Genomic DNA, 22,366 nt, shown 5'->3' on the forward strand with positions numbered 1-22,366 from the left:
TCACAGCCTCACGGTTTATCACACCACCCTGTCCAGGAAGATCTTTGCTTCCCTCATCTGCTTTGCTTTTGGCAAAATGTTGATGGGACGGAAGATTTATGCTTGAATCAATCTCGTCTGTGACGTCAATTGTCAGTTTATTATTTACATATACGTCTCAATATACTTTTTTGTGAGTGTGTATCAGCTTTTTGTGCATGTCTCAGTTATGGACGATTGGGAGTTGATTGCAGAACTTTTCAGATCGTAACCTGAAAAGGTGAAAATAAAACGAGCAAGAGGTGGGGTTTTCACTCATTCTTTATTGAAAGCTTCACACGAGGAGTTCAAAAAAAAGCATTTCCAATATAGCTCGTGGATGACAGAAAACTATGTCGAAGAAGGGAGAAAACGAAAAACAAGAAATTCAAGAAAAACGAGGAATTCGTCGGCAAAATAATGAAAAATGAATATCATCATTACTTTGAAAAATAACTGACAACATGGCAAAGCTTCAATGAAAGTTTTAAGGGAAGGGAAGTTTTATTACATGCCTTGTCAGCACCAGTAGCCAGGATCTGACACCCAGGGGTTTATGCCAGAATGCTTGTCAAGAGGGGCTCAACACGGACTACAAGCACAAGATTTGATGTAGATGTAAGACTGGGTCATCGCTGTGCCATCAGGGCATGCCAGCTTGGCCGAACGCTCTTCGAAGTCACTTTCCTTGCAGCAGTGACACTTGTGTGATATGCTCCCAATGGTTACGTCAAAGCTACATACAAAGAGGCAAGAATACAATGGTTACTGAATATTATGGCTTTTAAATTTTACATTGAGGTTTAGGACAAAATAAAAGTGTGGATCAACCATTCATCCGTCGCCATGGATTGAGTGAATGCATATTTTGACTGGGATTCAATTACAAATTTGGTTTGGTGGATGGTTGCACCATACGAGGCCATGATTGTGCCCATGATAGAATGCCCATGCACATTATGGTGGATATTTGGAACTTGTTTCGGGTGCCGGCGATAACTCGCCGACTCTTTACAAAAGACACCATGGGATTTTAAACGTACACCAAGTAATGCTAACCGACTGGTTCTCCAGCTTAACATGAGTTGATTCACTCATGGGTACAACACCTGTTTGCACAACTCCAGGGTCACAGTTTGTAGTCTGGTCGAGAATTGAATCCAGACAGGACAGCTAAAGAACAAGTGTCAGATGCTGTTGATGGCCTCAATTATATCGTAAGGTTGATGCTGATGGCGAAGATAATCGTGATAATGAAAAGGAGGAATAAAATAGTAATACAGATGTACAAACCTGGAGGTGGAGCTACAGAATCCATTGCACTCTTGCAGTGTAACTGGAAAGCTCTTGCACAGGCCATCTTGCAACACTTTCTGTATCTGCATCGGTTGGCACTTCTCAGAGATTGACAGGCCTGTTTGGGATATGAGCTGGTTATTATCACCACCACAATTAATTGTCTTTTTGGGGGGTGCTCAATAAATGTAACCAAAAACATTTACTGAAATCACCATTGCTTTATAGACTTCCTCATATCTTGACCATAAGGGTAACCAACATATTCCATACTTGACGATGCATCAAAAGTTTCTTTTCTTCAGGGAAGGGAGGGGTCAAATGTTTTGGCACTTAACAGATGTAATATGTAAATCGTCACCACATTATGAACTGCATTGGATTGTATCAGTAGCTGGCTTTTCTGTGATGCAGATGGCCGGCTTGGGAAATTGCAGATTTCAATCCTGAGCCTTTGGGAATAACCGTGTAAAATGTTTGGTAAGGTACTCACATGAGATGGGACAGCAACCGCTTGAATCGTACATAATCGGGCCCTGGAACAATGGATAGAATCTCATTAATTTTGGGTCATTCAACATTGCAGATTTTATTTCTGTAAATTGCAGTGCAGGCATTGTTCATTCAATGAGAAGATGTTGGTATACGTACTGTACAGTTCGATGTATCCACAGGGCCACAAACTGTTGAGGATTCCGAGATGCTAACCACCGTACTAAAGGGGTTACAATAGTAGTGTGTGCAATTTGAAGATGGGTCTGTCCATCTGTCTCCAGGCTGACACACAAGGAAACAGTTCAGTTCAAATTAAGCAAACATAAATTACTTTGGTGCAGTATCAATCTGATTTATGCATTTCATCAACTCCAAAAACAATTCAAATGAATTTTGACCATCTCAGAGGATTCAAGAAATTCCTTCCTTCCTTCATGAGGATTCAAGAAAAAAAGAAAATTACTTATCCCAACAAAACCTGAAGACAATTTGCCAGGCCCGAGATAATGTCAGGTGCTTCTGGACTGTATAACATACTAGCGTGGATCGACTCGCTACGCTCACCTCTCCGCACAGCGTTGCAGAGTTTGACGTTCCAGATTTGGTCTGTCGTCATGATTTACACCAATCACGATACAAACATTTATTTTGTACAAGATTATTTGTAATATTGATGATATTATATTTATTTGAAATTTTATTTCTAACATAAAAAGGTCCAAGTGGTCTAAATGATCAAGGGTCTAAGCTGTCATCTATCTGAAGGGTGTAAGGGGTCTAAAGGGTCTTAGAGGCCTTTTGGGTCCTTGGGGTATTTTTGATCCTCATTGACTTTCTGGTCATCAGGGTCTTTTGGGGCCTAGGGGTATTTTGGGTCTTTAAAGGTCTTCAACGGTCAAAGGGGTCTCGGCAGTCTAAAGCGTCAAAATGTATATTCCAATGGTACGTAATTAATAGACGTATGTGAATGAAGTCAGGGTGCAACTGACGTTCAAACAGTACATATTTATTAGACATATAGCCACACGACTTCACTGTGAAAGGAACATTATAATAGTACGTAGTTTATAGACGTTAGTGGAGTCTGCAACTAACGTTCAAACAGGATGTGATGAAAAGGCACATAGTCTTCATAACTTCCTGGACAGCTTACGGATGGCCACTCACAGCTTCAACGACTGCCTCATGGACTGTGCTTTTCGTTTTTATACATGTCGATTGTTTGCCACGTGTTGTCAACCTTCAGGTTTCTTGGAACTTGGTCTTAATTAGGTGTTTGGACCAAGCAAAAGGTGTTCGACCTCTTATTAAGTGCAAGCAGAAGAAGTTGAAGCACATTACTAACGTGTGATAATTTTTATATTACAAGTGGTTGTGCAAGCAGAATATTTGTGGGTTGTACATACCTGGTATGTTACTCCTTCGTGAGTGCACGTAGCTGCAAACATCAGAGGGGAAGGTCGATTGAAAATAAGATTACTGTGATTGATTTTGTCTGGAGTTTTTTCTTATCTGTCGTAGCCATCGGGTATCTGACATACACACAGAGTTAAGAGTGCTAATGCTAGATTTGACAGCTGTCAAGTATGTGGATCTATACCCATGTGCATCGCTTGGAGGAAAAAGAGGGGGCGGGGGGCATTTGATTCACCATTGACTGAAAGAAATTAAGGTCATGTTCAAAGTCTGCCCATACTCTTCACAGAGCGCTCGGATGCTCAAGAGTTACAAACATTCTGGCCGAAAAACCATCCAGACAGGTGACCACTCTGTCACAGGGTGCTGTTGGTTTTATGGCAGGAATAAGGCATTTTGCTCAATGTGACTGCTTAGTATAAATGAATGCTTAGTATCTGTGAAAACCTGACTTAATCATTCCATCTGAAGGATGGCCAACTCAATGATACAACTCGCTGTCTGTGAAGCACCAGAGTAACGGCTTATAAATGGATTCAGGAATTGATCTCAGACGAGATGATTAAAAGGTATATTTCTTGAGCAAACCACATTTCTTGGGCTCAATCTCGATATTTCTTGGGCAAACCACGTTTCAAAGTCGGCCCCCAAAGCCATTCGCCGACTGGGCGTCCTCCATCATGCAAATTGTTACTTTGGCACACCTGAACACCTATCCACCTAAAATGTCTTCATACAGTTTGAAGGAGCACTGCTCTCCCCTCTGGGCTAGTGCCACTGCCCCACACTACACTGTGCTCAGCTTGATGCTGTGGAAACCAAGGTCTTCAAGATCATTTGACTCTTCTGTGATGAAGCTGAGTCTATGGGCTTATCACTTTGCCATTGCAAACATTTTGGCAGTCTCTCTGTCTTCTACCACCTCCTTTCTAGTTTTGCACCCATTGTCCTTTCCATGCTTCCTTCCTGAAAGTTTCCTTCCTTTCTGTTTTTATTTTTTTGTGCACATAGTCGAGGTACCGTACACTAAACGGATCAGGATGTAACAGACAAAAACAGGACATAAAGCATGCATGCATAGAGTGGACAAGATGGATACAGAAGAAGATCGATGGATGGATACAGATCGATAGAGAAGGAAACTCCAAGGAGGGAAAACTGGAAAATTGGAAGGAGGAGGGATTTGGGTGGGGTTCAGGAGGGTATCCATCTTCTCCACCATGTGTCTCCTCCCCTACCCATAATTCTTACTTGCATCCATTGTTTGTATGTCTCCATCTATTTTGTCTCTCAGCCTGACTGTTAGTGCTTCCCCTCTCTTTTTCTGTTGTTCCTTTTGTGGTGTTGTGTCCTGATCCATTCTGTGTTATCGCTCTTCCACAAGCCTTGACTCGACTTTGAATACAAAAAAAGGACTCAAATGTGAGTTCGCTACATTTGAGGAATCATGCCAGCCCCATTTGGGGAAGTGGTGTCTTTCAAAAAGCCAAACTTTGTTTTCTGGCCCTAATTCTGTCAACTTGGATATGTTAGAACAAGTGAATATTCTTCGGTAATTTAAGCCTTGTTCGTGACTATGTGGTACTTGGGAGGGGGGAATCATTTTAACAGGTCTTATAGAGGCTTATTAAATCTTTGCCTTCTTTACCAGGGAGATCCATTTTGGTACAGCAGCTTGATAATCATTGTCCAAGATCCTGCATTTCACAAAATGTACTTAAACTCATATTGTGGGAGTATTTTACAGTGCACCGAGTGTGGTTGAGCTCGGCAAAACATACGACATTTGTAGTCCGGACAGCATTCTCCTTGCTGTGGTGGAGTGACCACAGGTGGTAGGTCGAAAGGACACGTCAACGATGGGATAGGGCATGGTGCTATTTCACATGTCGTCTTCTGCCCAGGGTTACAGGTGCAGATGGAACAATCCTCTGTCCATATTTCATCAGCCTGAAAACATAAGGAATCATCAATATGTAGAGTTACGTTAGGTCAAACTTCAAAAAGACAAGAACAGAATCATATTTCAAAAAGTAAATCAAGCATTACAGAGTTAAAGTGTGGGTCAGGCGTTAAAGACTGTCACGACACAGAATCCATGTAAGGAGGTAGAGCATATGTCCGGAGGTAAAGCGTGTAAGCCAATGCAGATCGTATGTGTCAGGAGGTATAGAGCATGTCGGGAAGTCAAGATATTTAGATAGTTTTTAAAATCCTGATCAATATACATCGTTTGGTCAGGGGTTAGAGTCCAAGACAAGGAATAGCGTCTTCGATTGAATTTACAGAAAGTGAAGGTTACACATTAAACGTACCACTTTCGGTGTTCCATCACTGCTGTAACACTCTGAGAAACACATCATAAAACAAGCATTAGTGGACCTCAACTGTCACAGAGAGCGTTTTTTTCATTGATTTTTGCATGAATATCAGACTCTATATGCTTTGTAAATATGTAGGCAAGCAAAGTACTGATGCGGGATTCAGTGGAAATCTGTGTAATCAATGTCAAATCTCAACAAACAATGGAGCAAATTCAAAAGTAAATTCTCAAAGCAAAATAATTCAAAAGTAAACAATCAAAAGAGCAAATTCTCAATTTTAAAACCCATTAGATACAGAATTTCCGGGCATAGACAGTTTGACGGACAGATGCTGAAGCGCACTTGAAGCTGAGAAACACAATAACATCAAATTTTAAAATGTAGGCATGTCTTCGACCATCATATCTCGCTCCATGAACTTCACATATGTCCTCCATAAGCTGCAATAAATAAATGCCATGATCGTAGATGAGTGTTATGTTTGTGTCTTTTAGCAAGAGTTGATCTTTCACCTCAAAAACATCAACCACAAGGACCCTACATCGTTAAATAACTCAAAAATCCTACTTTACTTGAAGTGGAATGTGTGGATGCTATATAAATAAATTGACACCATCTGGGTTTCATTGATTAGGTGAGAGCTAATTGGTTATTCCCTCCATTCACAGGTGAGAGATGTGAGTTGGTCTTTGTTTTTCATATATATATAGACTTGTGAAATCGTCCCCCAGGTAAACAAACATCCATGAAACGGAGAGTTCCCAAGTCAGTTATGTTGTTGAGATGTGTGCCCAGACAGGCCTCCACCTCAAGACTGTTTAGACCTCTAGACTCTAGAGGGAAACGGGGTATATGTGTTGTGTGGGCTATAGTTGGTCTTCTTCCTCCTGCTATATACCATTCCTGTTCTTCCTTCATTCCTCCTTTAAACCCTCTTTTACTCATGGCTCATATACAGTGGTTGCCATTTTTCATGTACCACACAGTACAATTAAGTTCTCTCTCTTTCCCAAAAAATACCATTTAACATTCTTCAAGTAGTATATTATTGGGTACAACCCACTATTCGTAAATACCCTTTCTGTCTTTTATTAACCCTCTTGTACAGCATCACACAACCACATTCTGAAACACAGCACCACAGACAAACACAATTCAGTAGATGAAGGAGAAAACAACGTCCCCACCTTATCAAACATGCTGGGCGGGAAAGACTGCTGGGTGGGAAATAAGCAGACTCAAGTCGGGGGAGGACTCCAACTTGGGGATGACAGACAGTAAAAGGAGGCATTGGCTGGTGAGCATACCAATGGGGATGCACTGTTGCATGTCAAAGAGCAAGCCACGACCACTGCTCCCAGGAACGCCAGCCACCTCGCATGAACTGATCCCCCAACTCTACACACCGTTCAAGCTGCTTAAAAGGCGGAATGCAAGAGGGAAACTCGTTGGGGATCCTGAGACAACCTGCCTGCTTGTTCGTGCTGAGGAAGGAGAGGCCACCATTGGAGTCTGCGCTGAAGCCAGAACGAGCTGTGCAATGGCTGATTGAGCACGAGGCAGAGACGCGAGAGCGAACGAGCTGGGAGGTCCCTAGTGCAGGCAGATAACTCCATACTGACATACACTTCATTTACTTGTTATCCCTGTAATAAATGCTTATTCATCGAGCTAGAATCACAAAGAACATCACAATTATACAGTGCTGTTGGTGACTTGCCTCTTTAACCCTACTGGGCAAAGCTTTACATACACACCTCAAATTTTCCTCAAAAGAAGACATCGCCCACATTGTCTCACTTGCATCTACACCCACCTGCTTTCCTTACTCCTACTTTGTTTCCCATTTCATGATAGGCACATGTTCGTCGGCATATGCTGTGGTGAGTCAAAGGCCGAACCAACATCTTGCTAGCCATTGTGTGAAGCCTGTGGCTGCTGATTGCATCATGTACTGGGGGTGTGGCTGTGCTCTCGATTACCAGTTCACTGGTACTCACTTCACCGACCTCAGAAGGATGACAGACTGATTCAAACCCACCTGGTGTTAATTCAACGGAAATTTGGAGGCTCAAACTCAAGACCCTAAGATCTTAAGCCAGCCACCTTAACTGTTAAGCTAACACCAGGCTTAATACCTTGCTCTACCTCTATCTTCTTTTCTTCCAATCTGCATTTCTTCGGTATGATTCTGCTGGCACCATATCCTACGTGTTTCTGATTGAGGTGAGATTGTAAAAGTGAAATAAGTGCTCCGGGTTAGAATCTGTTCTTTTGTGCATTTTCGTGATTGTTTGCTATGCCTGTGAATATGTGCCTTTTGTGACTGATTATTGTGCTTGTAAATACGTATTTGCTTGTTCAGGTAAACGGTTTGTTTCCATCCCGCCTGTTTTGTCTCATTCTCTTTATTGGCTCAATTTAACATGTAACACTAGATGGAAGGGGGAAGCTCTGGCAAAATTTATTGGCTCTGTAATTAGCCAGTATGTACTCACGATTCCGCTCTGCCGTACAAAATAAATAGGCAGGTGCGCACTGAGGGTATGTACCCCAATTGACATTTCTAAACCACCGGAAGAGGTAGTGCGTTTTAGAGCAGGGTTTGGCGGTATCAATCAGCATCTGTTGTTCGTTGACAAACTGATGGGCCGCAGACTTATCTGCGGTATGACGGCCTACAGGGCCGGAGGTCTGGAAAGAATCCGAGAAGTCCATCTCTTGGTGAACCCCGGTTCCGCAACTATATATTATATACTTCACGCAGTCAACACCATCCCGAACTGTCAAGCATGGTGGGGTCATCATCAAGTTATGGGGCTGCTTTCCATCAGCAGGGACTGGCAAACTTCTCAGGAGAGAAGGAACAATGGATGGTGTAAAGTACAAGAGAATCCTTGATGAAAACCTGCTTGAGTCAGCCATGAATCTGAAACTGGGTCGGAGATTCACATTTCAGCAAGACAACGATCCGAAGCACAGAGCTGAAGCCACACTGGAGTGGCTGAATAATAAGAACATATATGCTCTTGAGTGGCCCAGTCAGAGTCCTCACTTGAACCGTTCATCTCTTTTATTGCACGAGTACACCCACTCCCTCAGATTATTATCCTCTCTGGGGTATATAGAGAGCAGTAGATCTAGGCTCGGGTCCATTAGACTGTGGGGTACGCGATACGCAGGTAATGCCTCTAAAACGTCAGGTTTCCTCCCTATCAGTTTAGTGCTAAATATCAGTAGCCACTGTTTAAAAATGTAATTACAGTATATGTGTTTGTAGTTTATAATCTTTTTTTACTTCTGGTGGGGTGCCCCACAAAACGCCACAATAAGCTATTTATACATGTTAATACAGCGTTTGTCCGAGGAGAGAAAACCCCATTGGAAGAGAGGATATTATAAGTATTAATATTGCTTCATAATCACATTAATATGATGCTATTGTCATTGGTGGTGTTATTACTTTTGTTGGAATTGGTGGCCTTGGATAAATACCATGATTAGCTTTCTTAACACAGATATCCACCGTAACAAGGAATTCGACCAAGGTGGAAAATCCCCATGGGGAAGATGGAAATGAAGTCGCTACCGACTCCATGGTGTGACCCTTAGTCTATATTGTGACCTTTTGGTTGAGATCGGATAAATAATGACCGAACATATTACGGTCAAAAAAGACGGACACAGACAGACAGGCAGACAGACACCAAATTGCCTATTTTATTAAAATATAAATACCATTTTCATTTTCACCCTTGCCAGAGGAGACGGCATTGCATTTGGGCCCATTTGTCTGTTTGTTACTTGTGAAAATCGAAGATTTTTCAAGTATATTGGTGGATTTGTGTGTTATTACTTGGCGAAAATTTTTTTCAACAAGTATGTTGGTCTGTCGCGTTTGTCTGTCACATGGTTTTTGGCCACAGTTTTCAAGCAATCGTTTTGAAATATTTTGTGTATATCAGGGACCGACCAAGGACAGCATCGATTAATTTTGGTGAAGATCCGAATCCGGATCTGGATCTGAGAATTCTTTAAGTGATTCTTCACCATTGAGAGATTGGGCCAGAAACGATATATAGCACAATATCTCAAAAGGTTATATATGGATTCCACAGAAACTTTGTGGACAGGTTGGGTGTGTGACAAAAACAAATTGATTCAATTTTGGTGAAGATTCGAATCTGGATCCAGATTCAGATATGAGAATTTTCCAAGAGATTCTTCACCATTGAGAGATGAGGCCAAAAACTATGTTGACATTTCTTAAAAAGTTGTGGACGAGTTATGACAAAACAAGGTGAATGAGTTGGTTAGGTGACAAGAACAAGCCCATTTGATTGGTTAAGGTCCTCATTCAGATCTGACCTTTCAGTGGGATACAAAATGTAAACTGTTCAGTCTATTGACCTTTGGCGTATGTATGCGCTCGACCGAGTGCCGCTCCGTTTCGCCAAGTGTCATTCTATGAGTGATTTTTCATTCTGTCTGTCTGCTTGCCAATTGCCTGCAGGTCACAATTTTAAACTGATCTTCACAAAACTTCACCACATGGTAGAGTTCATCATAAGCAAGAAGCCTATTGTTTTTGAGGTCAAAAGTTCAACATCGGCCAAAGGTCAACAACTTCTTCAAATTTCTAAAATCTTCAATTCTCATTCAATTGAGTAGAAATTTGAACAGGATTTGCATTTAAGGTCACTGAATTCAACCACCAATTATCTTTGAGGTCAACATAAGCCAAAATATGCAAATTCAAAAAAAAAAATTCCTCTTCAAATTTCAAGTCAACAGAGGCCAAAAATTGTCAATTATCATCCAATTGATTTGAAATTTGAAGAGGAATTTTTTTTTGAATATGCATATTTAGTCATTTGGAAGAGGAAAATTTGCATATTTAGTCATTTAATTTTTAAGGTCAAATTTGTTTTATGGATTTCACAAATGTCATGCTATGCATGATATCTTTCTTGTTTGTTTGTTTGTTTGTTTGTCAGCAAAGAAGTTGAGTATGGTTTTTCTCTGCAACCACCTGTCGGATTGACATGAAATTTTCACCATCGGAACAACGACTCGTGTAGAATGTTTTAATGATGATTATTGGCATTACACGGTGTGGCAGCCATGTTGGAAAAAAGGAAAAACTTTGAGCGTCTGCATCTCTGAAATCACACCATGGAAAAAATTGAAACTTGGCACAAGGCAAGTACTCCTCATGGGGAATAAGTATGATTTTGTATGATGTCATAATTGCATACATAGAACGCTACATGTGATGAGCATGCAAATTTTTGAGGGTCATCTTGGGGTAAATTGGTGGACAGAAAAAAAATTGATGATCTCATCGGTCACGTGGTTCAGCAGCCATGTTTAAGATTTTTTTTTAAATCTTCAAAATCTTCTCTGAAACGGCTGAACAGATCAAGGCAAAACTTTACAGCTATGACCACCTATCCATGAGGAACAAAACGTTCTCACCTATGATGTCACAGGTCACATGGTTAGGCAGCCACATTGAATTAACCCTAAAACCTTTAAAAATCATCTTCTCCAGAACGGTTGGATAGATCGAGGGGAAATTTCACAAAAATGTTCCCCAAGGCTTGGGGATATTAGGGTGTTCATGTATAATTGATAGGTTATATGGTCTGGCAGACATATTAGATTGAATGAAAATCATTAAAAAAATCATTTCTCTTGAACCGCTTCATCAATCAAGGTGAAACTTCACCATTATGATTGAGTAGTGATGGGGAAATTTAAATTTCAACCTATTTGATTGGATGCATGGTCTGGCAGACAGAATTGTTTAATTGTTCGAATCTAGGGTTATTTTTGAAAAAAAAAAATTTTTGAATAAGACTCACTTAGCTGTAGGTGGATGGGTTTGAGGGTAGAGGAGGAGCAGCTGAAATCCAAATCCCATCCAGGTTCGTCCTGATGACTTCATATTTGGTTTTTCCATGTTCAGGTTCCTTCTGATTATTCCATTCCAGTACTGTAACTACAGTATTTGGTCTTCCATTTGTTTTGAAATGACTTTATTTTAATCCCATTCCGAGTTGAATTGAATAATAATAAATGTCATGGTTAGGGTCAAGTGTCCATTCAAAGCGGGGTTGCATCAAAGCGAGACGTCTTGGTACCCGGTCATCACTGCCAGCAGTTATAAAGTGGCAGTTCCATTTATGTCTATTATTAATTACGTGACACATCAGGACACAAACACCACAAAACAAGTCCTGGCAAGGGTCTGCAATCTATGATTGCACTTCTTTTTGTTTGTTCTGTAAGATGAGCAGTGTGAGTAAGGGGAAAAAGGCAATGAGCTGACAGTGATGCAGTGGGGAAACAATTAAATGGACAAAGCAAGGGAATGGATGAACAGGAAAAGAAGAGGGCAGGAAGCACAGCAACCTACAAGTAAGAGGGTTGAGTGAGAGGGGGTTTTGCCTCTTTAATTGGGTCTTACCAGGACATTCATCAACACAGATATCAGAGGTGGTATTTAACTGCTTCTTGTCCCCAGCGCAGAAGCAACCTTCTGGGACAACTTCATTTGTGGGTACCCTGCAGAAATGTAAAATAAAGAACCAAATTCAGATGCAAATGTGCAGAAAGTCTTCAATAATTGATATTTTCACAAAAAAAAACAGAATCAACCTCTCACAATTATTATTATTACTACTATTTTGATTATAATTATGATTATTATTATTATTCTTATGTTGTTATTGATATTACCACCATCGCACTCAGTTTGTCTATGCACTTGCTCTTGAGAAGTAAAACTTACGTCGAAGTACCGCAGATGTTCACAGGCATGGTGCGACATGGATGGTGTACCATATCGGGCGGACACTCGTACGCTGTGAAGACATGCCACATAGACACAATCTATACAAGCCATAAATCGCAAATAGGATCTTGATGGGTGTTCAGTCTACAAGGGTATTGAAAGTGATGTATAGCAGTCACACAATTCAGAGCAAGTAGTTAATTCCATGTGTCGAGAAGAATCAACACAATAAAGAGCTGGGATGGCACATTCTTTAGGACATAAGTAGAGGAGATTTTATGGGTGTATACCACAGAAGTCTGCCAGGGAAAGCCAGTCCACACAGATGCCCTCTGCACCGCAGGCAAAGGCAGCAGTCTTGAGTAGATCACACAGCCGCTCAGTTTCATCCACACAAGGGTTCATCAGGCACCCTTGAAGGTAGAAGTCGACATTGATCTTCCCCATGCATTCACTGAAAACTCTGTGATATTAGGTCGGGTCAAGGAAGAAAAAAAGAAGGCAAATGAGTTTCATATTTTAAATAAAAATTATGGCAATAATTTACTTTTAAATCATGCAGCAGTAAAGTGAAATATTTGTGCAAGTCAAACACTTTGGGCAATGGAGTATCTTTTCAAAAATTATCCTGTATATATAGACAGTGGCCTGCAGAAGTATTCACCCCTATCAATAATGCTACACTTAGATGAATTATGAATTATGCAGAAACAATTTTTCCAAATTATCTTTTATATCCATAACTGAAGAGATCAAATTAAACACTGTTATAGTTGAAGGAGGTGACCTGTCTCATACCTGCAAAAAACATGTGCAAATCAAAATTCACTGGTTATAAACATATTCAGCCCCTTCGGTCAGTACTTGGTGGAAGCACCTTTTGCAGCAATGACTGCTACGAGTCGTTTTGGGTAGGTCTTTACCATCTCTGCACAGTGAGATAGTGAAATCGTTGCCTATTCTTCACTTAAAAATTGCTCTGTTCTGCCATGTTTGATGTGGATCGTTGAAGGAATGCAATCTTCAAGTCTCGTCATAAATGTTTCATTGGGTGCAAGTCAGGAATTTGACTGGGCCACTCAAGAACAATAATTTTCTTCTTATTTAGCTACTCTCGTGGGATTTACCTTTGTCCTTCGGAGAATTGTCCTGCTGAAATGTGAATCTCCTACCCAGTTTCTGATTCATGGCCGACTCAAGCAGGTTTTCATAAAGGATTCTCCTGTATTTTGCACCATCCATTGTCCCTTCTATCCTGACAAGCTTGCCAGTCCCTGCTGATGAAAAGCAACCCCATAACATCATGCTACCACCAACATGATTGACAGCGGGGATGGTGTTGACTGGGTGATGTGCAGTGTTAGGCTTGTGCCAGATGGAACGCTTTGAATTTCGACCAAAAAGTTCAATATTGTCTCAGCTGACCAAAAAACATCTCTACACATGCCTGCAGTATCACGAAGATGCTTTTTCACCTCCTGAAACCCACCCACATGTGGAGCAAGCAGACAACAGCAACTGCCACGTGCACACACTAACAAACACACTCATACAGAGGTGAATACTTTGAGACCTGCGATGGCTCCATTCCACTTTCTGGAACCCACATATGAAGAGAACAACCAACGACCAATAACCAATAACACACACATACCGGTGCCAAGTATCATTGTGATAATACAGTTTATATTCATCCACACGTGCAAATGGACACGCATAAAGAAAATAAATACGACAAACACATATTTACCTTGAAACAGCATTCTTTTAAAGACAATTCGATTTAAAGTGGTAAATTAGCAAAATTCAATTCAAAAATGTATCAAGGCACAGAACACAAAATGTCACCTATACTCTATGTCTTCAGAGCAAGAACAAACATGGCGAACACCTGGTTGGATGGACCTTATTAAAAAAATAAAAAAAAATAAAAAAAAGTATTGATGTCGAAGTGAGAGGTGGGTTACAAAAGGAGATCGCACAAAAAGATTAAACAAATCGATGTCCTGTAAAAATAAAATTACACATTTTCAGTGTATGAGACACCTACCGAGGAACCAACCACACAGCACCGCGGGACCCAAAGGTGGAAACGTACGTCTAATTGATGCAAGATTGAAAGCAGGTGTACTTTTTCCCAAAACAACCAAGCAGCTTGGAGAGCGCTTGCCAAGTGGCTTAAGCAGTCAAGGAAGCAATGTAATGAAACGGCTGACAAGAAACGGATCCCTTGGCACGCAATTGGTAATCACCGCACCGTCATATTCAACATATACCTCCCGGAGACACCCAAAATGTCAAATATGTCTAAATTGGACAAATGAACACTTTCCTAGGAGCAGGAACTGCTTGTAAGTTCGATTCTGGAGCTTAAATTTTATAATTCTCCTTAGTTTAAGAGATACTCATGGTGATCGAATGTGCGGAAATGAAATAAAGCAACGGACGTTGATGTTTCCAGGCGTTTATAAGCATTGCAATGTACCCAGTGATTCGTAGCTATGATGAACAGGCATTCCATAATACGAGTGAATAAAGTGGGAAAAAACAAAACTTTATGGTTGAGAAATCGCTGCGGCCTGTTATAAGTCAAGGCATGGTTGAGCAGGCCAAAAAACATGGCGGCTTTAGACCCCAGCGAGGTTACCCAGGAAACACCTAAAGACCCCAGAAAGTGAGGTGGCTGAGGACTGCCTGATGAAGGATGTATTTAAATAAAGCCGTTAATTATCTTCAAAAGGGGTGTTTTAATCAATCCAAGCACCCAATTTTCACACTTGCACTTCCTTGGAGTTTTCTTGGTATGCATGCAAAGCTTCAGGATTCAAGGTTTTATGGTTTTGGAATTATGCAGCACATGTATATATATATATATATATATATATATATATATATATATATATATATATATATATATATATATATACACATATATACACACACACACACACACACACACACACACACACACACACACACACACACACACACACACACACACACACACACACACACACACACACACACCCTTTTATTTGTACAGATATATTACATATATATTGAAATATGAGTGTGATGAGCACTCCGCTGATCCCCATTGGACACAATCCTACACCAAAGCATTGCCTCCAACACAGAAGCCTCAGCCCGGTGACCGTCAAACAGACAATGATTATATGATCAACATCAGTTGGACATCAAACGGAGCCACTGATCCGGATTTCGGGCTTATTTGCCTTCATCGGGAAGACATACCGATAAATATCTAACCAATGATGACCACATTCATCGTTTATACATCAGATGCACCTCCTGACTGTTATGGTGAGCATCGCTACAGATTATGTCTCACACGGTAAAACCGCATAATCCGCACAGAACAACCATCCATCTGCCACCCAGAAGGTTGTTCCTGTTAATGCAAGCCATTCAACCAGAAGGCACGTGATGTGATCGGTGGGTCAATCAAAACATGTGGAGTGTGACGAGCACCGATCAGCGTTGAAGACTTGAAGATTGCAGTCCATCACTGATCTCCGGACATGTCCTGGTGGTGTTTATGTCTGGACAGGAGTTTGTCTCCGGGCCGTGTTTATAGTATGACCGGTAGAAAATGGATTTCAGACATTATTTTGTTTCCATCTTCACTGTTATTCTTTGCAGAATCATTTTGATAAGATGGTTTGAATCATAATTAACTCTCCACCGCATGACTGCCTTCCCTTCCTCTCACCTCACACTGTCTTCCCTTTCCCCTTCCTCCTCCCTCCTTTCCCCTCCACCTCTTCACTCTCCCCCACCTGTCTCCCCCTCTTCTTCCCTCTTTTTCTCCCTCCTTTCATATTACTGTCAGCGAAGCGACTGGTGGTATTTGCTCGTATTAAATGAGTCATTGTTTGCGTCCACGTGTATGACTATCTCCCATTACAAGCCTTTTCTTGTTTCTCATGAGCCGTTAATTGTAGTAATCAGACCAGCATACGGAATGAAGCTAAATTTAATAATGAATCATCATTGAACAGGAAATGATATGCGAAGATCCTGGAATAATAGATCTGCAAGATCTAGTGGAGACACAACAGTTAATAATGGTGCCCAAGTATAAAAACAATGAATAAAATTAATCGTGCCAAAAGGCAGAGAAAAGTTTTGACATTGTGCGAAAAAAAATCGACTTGTTAGATACGTCGGCAATAAGTAAAAGTGCGGCATCTGTGGGCCACCATTATGGGATAAATAAATCAACTGTGTGCAAATGTGAGTCAAAAATATCCATGCAAAGGTTCCTGCCAGCAAAGTGCAAAAGGCTCATTCCAATCCCATGAGCCTCATATTGAAAGGATGGAAAAAGCGCTTGATGTTTGGATCGAGAACCAAACAAAAAATACCTTTGAGTGGACCGGTGTACAGGAGAAAACATTGTGGATTTCCTCAGACTTTGGGTGGACCAGTGTACGAGAGAAACCATTGTTGATTTACAAACGTTTTCACGAGGCACCTGAGACCAAAGGCTCCAGTTCAACCATGGCTCATGGAACTAATCGAGGTGAAGGGATTTATGTCAGAGCAGGTTTTTAACGCCGAAGAGACAGGATTCTTTTTGAAGAGGATGCCTTCTCTAACCTATCTGTCCAAGCAGGGAAGATCTGCTCTGGGTCAAGATGGCGAAACATCGTCTTGCCCTTCTTCAATGCGGCAATGCAACAAGCGCCTTTGCTGTGCTCCCGATGATCCAATAACCATCGCAAGTTCTACATCCACATCTTTCTAGCCTCCACCCTCCCCCCTATAGCAGCATCATCATCATCATTTCCAAGCTAAGTTTTGTGTTTGATATTTTCGGCAAAGTACAGTATGAACGAGTATGTAATATGTTTACGCTCACCCACCAGGCTGTTTTGGAATAAATTAAAAAGGTAAAAGTGTTGTATTTACATGATATATGTAAATACATTTCTAGTTTATTTCAATATTAACATGATGCATATATATATATATATATATATATATATATTCGTGTGTTTATTTCAATCGTAATGTGCTTATTTCTGGCTGCCATAGATCTTCCTCAATATTTTCTCAAAGTCCAGGTACTGAACCCCCCTTTTCCCATTGGTCCTTGGTTTCCACCATCGTGGTTTTAACTATCATGGAATTTTCCAGGAACTTAACCTCCACGATGTTGGAGGGTTTACTGGATATAAAACCAAAAAGCATGGTCAGTCCGTCTGTGAAGACCTATGACCTATGTGGACCTATGTAGTAACAAAGGGTGAGGGGCAAGGGAGGCTACCACCAAAGACCCATGGTACTCAGCAGCATGTCAGGTAATTTCAAAAATTAAATTGGTAATTAATTACATTCCATCATTTGATTATCAACTAAAATGAGCACAGGGCCTCAATGAATCATAAACATACATGGTAAATTGGTTGTGCATGTTAAGTCTAGAAGAACATGAAGGTTCTATAATACTTTTTGAGTATTTCAGAAGGAGTTTGAGAATAACTGACAAATATCCAAGCCTCCTCCTCCTTCATGTCACATCATTGGCTGAGGGCAAGGCTGTGCCGCTGATGCAATGCCCCTATTACCAGTATGTGTACGCATTTCGCAAACCTCAGAAGGATGACAGGATGAGTCAACCAAAATAATAAATAAAAAATGACCGTTTTTACAGCCATTTTTCCCTGCTGTGCAGGGGTGTGGCTTTTTCTTGAGGCAATGTTTTATGGCCGGATGCCCTTCCTGACGCCAACCCTGGTCGCCTCTTACGACACACAGGGATATGGTACACCTATTCTAACCAGGGCATACACCGGGACCAGTACACTGGTACTCATTTCGTCGACCTCGGAAGGATGACAGGCTGAGTCAACCCCCTGGTGTTAATTCAGCAGCCAACGGGACTTGAACTCAGGATCCTGGGATCCCAAGCCGCCACCCTAACCACTAAGCCAACACCAGGCTTCGATGAGTCAACTAACCTGGTGTTAATTTAACGGCCAAAAGGGGCTCAAACTCAGGACCCTAACATCCCAAGCCAGCCACCCTAACCGCTTGGCCAAACCAAGCTGATACCCAAACCAAGGATGAGAATAAAACCAATAATACACCCGAGCAGGTTTGATGGTCAGCTCGGATACAAAACTTGATGCAACCGAGTGTTAATCAACCTTAGCGACTACGGAAAGTGCACGTCTGCACGGCATCACATGACCAGGTAGCTCGTCTTCGAATGAAATGCCCTAACAAAATCTTAAAATGTCCGTTTTTCACCGGAATTCTTTCAGATACTTGAAGAGCACATTCCCAAACCATCTAAAATTTAAACATTAATCTCACAGACGCGACGAATAAGCAGTGAACGGAAAGCATGTGGTGTCCTTTCCAGAATCTCACAGTTATGTGAATTGAATATAATTTCCTCATGAAAAGTGTGTTTCTGAGCGGATTTGCACGAAAATTATCTTCATTAGACGTGTAGCTACACCAGAAGGTCCCAAAAGTGAAAACAGAAATCAACTAGAACTTAAGACAGCCTCGTTTTTGGCATGGAAACGGATGGAAGCCCATGGAAGCTACCCCTCGCTGCAATGTATTCCACACAGACTGAGGATATAAACATTCAATTTTCACAAAACTTGATGCAACCGAGTGTTAATCAACCTTAGCGACTACGAAAAGTGAAAACAGAATTTAAATTGAACTTAAAATAACCACACGAAGCCGTGTTTAAGTCAGCGGACCTCGGGTTGCCCAATATACAGGGCCAGACGACAGAGGTAACGAGAAACTAGTTGGTCAAATTAAATCTTCTTAATAATCCCTATGAAACCCATTACGCATTATAGCCGTCAGATGCTTCCTTTTAGGCCAATGACCAAACATTCATTTTGCACTTGATGACCCTGTAACCTTGACCCCGAGGTGAAAATGTGAAAAAGGGCTCAGACGATCTATAGAGAGCAACTAATATTATCATCGTGTCAAGTTAGAACTCAATCGGCCGAGACGTCTAGGAAGAGATAGAAAAATTGTTGATGGACGGACGGATCTGAGGACATCGAACGGTTATATTAGGTCAGCAAGCTGACCGAATAATAAATAAACTGTAACTGTTGGAAAATGACAAGTGAAGACAAGATCCAATCGTTTCATGAAATTAATCTGGCCAAATGTAAAGTATTGAAGGGATTAAAATTGGAGGGACTTACTCATTCCTGATCAATTTGCAATATTGTCCTTCTGGGTGGGTGCACAATGGAGGTGGTGTGGGAGGAGGCACACAGAAATGAGACTCCTCAGGGAGTGCCAGCAAGCATCCAGCTTTGGTGGCATCTGGGATCAGCCAATCCATTGCTGTATTAGCACAGCAATCGTCATTCTCCACAGAGCCATCACGCCAGATACAGTCTTCTGTAGTGGAATTGGTACAGGTTCCTGTGGGATTGGAGAAGCAAGGACGTCACGAGGTGATCATGATGCTTCACTGTGAAAAGGATATATTTGATGGTGTATCTATGGCAATGTAACATTAGAAGTGACCGTGTGATACACCCAAAAATATGTTATGGATTTCTTGGTCAAAATATTATTGCCAAGAGAAGATTTCCATCACTGTGCGATTAGCTTCACAGATTGCGAATTAATTGGAAAATGTGCTGTGCGTGAATGGGTACAGTGGTAGTCCAAGACACTCACAATAGTCTGAGTGATCAGGATTTCCAACTAGCATATCCATAAATGAGAGTGGGTATCTAACTGAAGGCAGCAGTATTAAACATAAAGTTCCCTTATTTGTGACAAGTGATTATTTTGACCACTTTTAACTGGCCAGAATGCCTGATTGTAGCCGAAAGCACAACAGAACACCACCTGTATCACTGAAACCAGTGCAGCTGACACCAGCCTTCCTGAGTTTTTCCAAGATGGCAGGTCGTTGGTGCCACTTGCCACCTATCGTTTCAAAAAAAATCATACAATGCTTTGTGTTTCATATATTTTGTTGTTTTGGAGTGGATTAAATCCATCTTTGTTATTAAATTGTTTTAATACTTGGCTTCAGCAGTTACTGAGGTAAGTTGGGCTACAGTTTTGCATTGTTCTTAGAGTTGAAGAAATACAAATTGGCTTTTTAGCGACCTCACGATGTAGTACTTTAGCAATGTATTTTGGCATCTTTTTAAATCCTGGTAGTTCAGAAAACGCTCGAGAATAAACGGTATGGCTTTGAAATGCTTATGCCTTCACTCTGTAGTAGCTTATGAGCATGTGTGCACATTTGAATGGGAGGAAAATTTTCCCCCGTTTCATCCCTCATCACTATATGTGTGTGTATATGTATATATTTTGTTACGGATTTTAGAATCCGATTCGACGAATGCATTCAAACATCTAGGTCCTCAGACAGTTATTTCCCTAATTGCATGTCCAGGATAGACCTATCCTCATGTCTGGTGGGATTCTAACTGTGATGCATTGAGAAGGGCAAAGAATAGATTCCCTCTCTTATGAAAAGCTCCTTTTTCTCTTTACGGCAGACACATTCATGCACGTGAGATAGCCGTTAGCCCAACGGAGGCTCGACGCCCTCCTCTTTCCATCGATGTTTGACACTCTGGTCAGTAGCTCCATGGATGCTAACTGGCTCTTTTTCGTATCGGACTGAACATTGAGGTGATAGCTGTTGACGTCTTATGAGCGCTTCACGTTTTCGCTCGGTAATTCTGTCAAATGGCTGCTTTCTGCCATTAGTCCAGCACTACAAACATGGCATCGTAGGTCAGGAATGATTGTGGGACGGACAGGTTATCACGTGCAACGAATGGGCGGGGTGGATTTGGCTGGAGTCTGCTTGAGGCTCCGCCCAGACGGGCCGCCTATAAAGAGGATGAGAGGACCATTTTTTTCCCAGTCAGTTGGCGACAGCTGGGCAACGGCTATCGTCTGTTCCAGTTAGATGGTTGCTTCGCCGTTTCCAGTCAGACGGTTGCTTCGCCGTTTCCAGTCAGACGGTTGCTTCGCCGTTTCCAGTCAGACGGTTGCTTCGCCGTTTCCAGTCAGACGGTTGCTTCGCCGTTTCAAGTCAGACGGTTGCTTCTCCGTTTCCAGTCAGACGGTTGCTTGTCCGTTTCAAGTCAGACGGTTGCTTGTCCGTTTCCAGTCAGACGGTTGCTTCTCCGTTTCCAGTCAGACGGTTGCTTGTCCGTTTCCAGTCAGACGGTTGCTTCTCCGTTTCCAGTCAGACGGTTGCTTCTCCGTTTCCAGTCAGACGGATGCTTCGCCGTTTCCAGTCAGACGGTTGCTTCGCCGTTTCAAGTCAGACGGTTGCTTGTCCGTTTCAAGTCAGACGGTTGCTTGTCCGTTTCCAGTCAGACGGTTGCTTCTCCGTTTCCAGTCAGACGGTTGCTTGTCCGTTTCCAGTCAGACAGTTGCTTGTCCGTTTCCAGTCAGACGGTTGCTTCTCCGTTTCCAGTCAGACAGTTGCTTCTCCGTTTCCAGTCAGACAGTTGCTTCTCCGTTTCCAGTCAGACGGTTGCTTCGCCATTTCCAGTCAGACGGTTAGTGAGCTGGTGACAGTTGGTGACGGCCTTGCAGCCTTACAGTTTCTCATAGCTCCTAACAGCTGTCCATCGGTTGTGGCTTCTGGTGGCTTCTGATGGTGGGTGACGCTGGACCTTTAATGGCGGTTCTGCTCGAGACCTGCTCTTGGCATACTTGATTGTTGGAGGTGATGATGTGACGTCGATTGGCATTCAAGCCTGTTTGTGAGTGCGTGCACAGCAAGGCTGGGCACTGGCAATGGACAAGGCATGCTCACACATCCCAGGACGTTTTATTTGATGTACGACGACTTATATTTGTGAGCGAGAATGGATTTCTCTCCCCCCCCCCGAAATGATCTGCTGGGTACCGTTGTCTTGTGTTTAATTGTTAAGTAAGGAATAGTGATGAGCATCTGCTGTTTGTCTCTTTTTCTATCAGTGCCTGATTAATTCTTTATTTGCCTGTGATT

The 22,366-nt window shown here is 41.8% G+C and overlaps 1 protein-coding gene across 1 annotated transcript in view; it reads right to left on the reverse strand.

Annotated features, from left to right (window-relative positions):
• Nucleotides 1-282: 282 nt before the first annotated feature.
• LOC147009641 (mucin-5B-like) overlaps nt 283-22,366 on the reverse strand; it is a 114,405-nt gene continuing 92,321 nt past the window's right edge. Inside the window, exons 32-42 of the mRNA XM_085861199.1 lie at nt 19,566-19,791; nt 12,639-12,811; nt 12,346-12,418; nt 12,022-12,119; nt 5,541-5,572; nt 5,007-5,175; nt 3,216-3,247; nt 1,966-2,091; nt 1,808-1,850; nt 1,312-1,432; nt 283-754 (exon numbers count right to left, since the gene is read on the reverse strand). Coding sequence (XP_085717325.1) covers nt 601-754; nt 1,312-1,432; nt 1,808-1,850; nt 1,966-2,091; nt 3,216-3,247; nt 5,007-5,175; nt 5,541-5,572; nt 12,022-12,119; nt 12,346-12,418; nt 12,639-12,811; nt 19,566-19,791 — 1,247 coding nt within the window. The 3' untranslated portion in view covers nt 283-600. The remainder of the gene's footprint in view (nt 755-1,311; nt 1,433-1,807; nt 1,851-1,965; nt 2,092-3,215; nt 3,248-5,006; nt 5,176-5,540; nt 5,573-12,021; nt 12,120-12,345; nt 12,419-12,638; nt 12,812-19,565; nt 19,792-22,366) is intronic.

The sequence above is a fragment of the Eptatretus burgeri genome, chromosome 17 (genome assembly GCF_056783735.1).
Source record: "Eptatretus burgeri isolate ZD-2024b chromosome 17, Ebu_testis_v1, whole genome shotgun sequence".
In the NCBI taxonomy this organism is placed as follows: domain Eukaryota; kingdom Metazoa; phylum Chordata; class Myxini; order Myxiniformes; family Myxinidae; genus Eptatretus; species Eptatretus burgeri.